At 33.7% G+C, this 3,015-nt stretch overlaps 1 protein-coding gene across 1 annotated transcript; it reads left to right on the top strand.

The window, feature by feature from the left end:
* The first annotated feature begins 874 nt into the window (after positions 1 to 874).
* LOC101831985 (olfactory receptor 4C15-like) lies at positions 875 to 1,818 on the top strand. The gene is given in 2 exon segments (XM_013119036.1): positions 875 to 1,316; positions 1,319 to 1,818. Coding segments are annotated over 2 exon segments (942 nt in total).
* Positions 1,819 to 3,015: the final 1,197 nt, after the last annotated feature.

Here is a 3,015-nt window from a genome sequence, read left to right as displayed (position 1 = left end):
GGAAGGTATTTGATGGAGAAATCCCATTTAGGGCGGAATTTTTCAAGGTCTCCTATGCTCTGCATAATATGTATCAATGGGTCCCCATATTTATTTCCATCTGCTGTATACGATGTAGAGTATGTTCTTGTACAAAAGATGAGGGAACATAGAGGTGAAAACTCTAAGTAGACACTGCTTCAACTTCTTCATCTCTAATGAGTGGTGTAGGTATTCCAAGGAAAGTTATTTTCTGTTCTATTATAATTATTATCATTGAGATTACTGCAACTCTTCTTTTTTTGCTATAGTTGCATAATTTTGACTCACAAATTGTTAATAAAAATGTATAATGTCCACATGTATATTTATAAGCATGCATGCATACATCAGCCAATATCCACCCACTTAAATAGTATTTCTAATGAAATTCAGTTGTATAGACCAGAGAGGAAACAAATGGCCTTTGAAGCTGTGAGTAGAAGGGTAAATGAATCTGTAATATCCCCTTAATTTCTATGTATGAAGCATCTATGTTTTCAAGAAAATGAATTACACCTAGAACTTTTAGCTCATATAACCATGAACAACATTTTCACATACTCAATTTTACAATTATTCTCTCACACATGTGGATGTATTTGTAACTGAAAAATTTAAATTGTGGTTCCTTTAAAGTACTATAAAGATAAAATTTATGTTTTGCTCAATTTTTGTTATACAAATATCTCTTCAATTTTTCTAATATTTTATTTTAATAGTAATAGAATTAATCAAGATAATTTGCATAATGATATATTCTCATGTTGATGAAAATATAAGCATATAAGAAATACTTTTTAACAATTGATAATTTCTGTGAAGAAAGCTTATTTTTGTTGTCTTCCTGAGAATCATGCAAAATCAGACATTTGTCACTGAGTTCATCATCTTGGGGCTTTCTCAGAACCCAAAAGTTGAGAAAATCCTGTTTGTTGTATTTTTGTTGGTCTACTTTGCAACTATAGGGGGCAACATGATAATTGTGGTAACCATTATCCATAGCCCTGCATTGCTAGGATCCCCAATGTACTTCTTCTTGGCATTCCTGTCATTCCTGGATGCATGTGTTTCTTCTACTGTCACACCCAAAATGATAATAGACTTCCTATGTGAGAAGAAAGTCATCTCTTTTGAATGTTGCATGACACAATTGTTTTCAGTCCATTTCTTCTCAGGTGCAGAAATGATTGTCTTGGCTGCCATGGCTTATGATCACTATGTGGCCATTTGCAAGCCCTTGCATTACTCCTCCATCCTTACTCGGAAGCTGTGTAGCATTTTGGTGGCAATATCCTGGGCAGAGGCTTCTTACATTCTATTATACAAATTATTTTCACATTGCAGCTGCCTTTATGTGGCCCCAATATCATTGATCATTACATGTGTGACTTGTTTCCATTGCTGAAGCTTGCCTGCACTGACACTCATATATTTGTCCTTTTAGTGTTTGCGAACAGTGGGGCTATCTGCATCATAATCTTCTCCTTATTGATTGTCTCCTATGGTGTCATCCTGTTCTCTCTCAGAGCACACAGCTCTGAAGGTCGACCTAAAGCTCTTTCTACTTGTGGAGCCCATGTTACCATTGTGGTTTTGTTCCTTGTTCCATGCATATTAATATATGCACGGGATACATCTGCATTTTCCTTTGAGAAAAACACGCTTATATTTGTCAATGTCCTGACATCATTGCTAAATCCTATGGTTTACACATTCAGAAATAAGGATATGATAAATGCCATAAGAAAAATGTGGAAGAGATTAAGAGATTTTTGTGAGATTTTAATATGTTTTTAAACATAAATCAATGGGTAAGGACAGTTGCAGTGTCAACATGAGGATACGGGTTGTATTTTCCAGAACTCATGTCAGAATCTAAGTATGATAAGTATTTTATGGTAAATAGGAGATTTATAGATCCCAGGGTTTCACTTCATTTTAGTGATTGCAGGATTCAGTGGAGACTTGTCTTAAAAAATAAGGTAGAATGCAATGAATGCTCATAGTCAGTCCCTTATTTTGGCACTGCATGAATGTTCACAGACATAACCATCATTCATCCATTATGTATACTAACATGTATACCCTAGACATGCACACACACACAAACACACAAACACATACACACACACACAACATAAACAAACAAAAATACACTGTTAAATGTAAAGAATAAAGAACTCAGGAACTCAGTATTTCACTGGGAAAATGAAACATTTTTATAAACAAATAACATAATTTGGTATAGAAGACATCAATAGTGGGAATATAAATATGTGTCTAGGTTCAAAATTTCACTCTGGATTGGCTACTTAGCATTGTTACATAAAAACAAAAGCCATTGAATTTCATCCTCTCATTTATATAATTACATATTTTAAATATTTTAACCATTTGACTGTTATCTATCGATAATATGTTTCATTTAAAAACTTTGTTGACAAAATAGATGTGTATTTGGACAAGAAAAGTATTAAAGTTATGCCTGGAGAAAACAGGTTTCTAAGTGACATATTGAGACTTCAGAACATAGAATTGCAGACAAACACACACACACAGAGACAGAGACAGAGACAGAGATAGAGAGACAGAGAGAGAATGAGAATCAGCTAGGTCTATTCTTGTATGGAAAAAAACACGAGTTACTTCTTCAATTTCTTGACAGATGTAATACTTGAGACCAGCTGAAATTTCTCGTGGATGATGAGACTATTCCATTCTAATGAGATCTGGGACCTCATTAGATAAATACCCATGTAGCCCTTCTGTTCTCATGCAACAAAAAATGCTAGTGGGGCATTACCATCCTGGTAAAATTATTTCAAAGACATTGATATAGTCAATGCATTTCCCCTATTCTTTACTGAAAAAAATAGATGCCAGATCAAGCAGATTTAAAATTAGTTTCCAAAATGTCAATTATTGCAATTTATCATGTGATTTTAATATTCTTAACTTTGTGTGCATAAGTGATAATTATATTTTGAAATTTGT

The sequence above is a fragment of the Mesocricetus auratus genome, unplaced genomic scaffold, assembly GCF_017639785.1.
Source record: "Mesocricetus auratus isolate SY011 unplaced genomic scaffold, BCM_Maur_2.0 Super-Scaffold_100004, whole genome shotgun sequence".
In the NCBI taxonomy this organism is placed as follows: Eukaryota; Metazoa; Chordata; class Mammalia; order Rodentia; family Cricetidae; genus Mesocricetus; species Mesocricetus auratus.
This window is presented reverse-complemented; position numbering and strand designations above follow the sequence as displayed.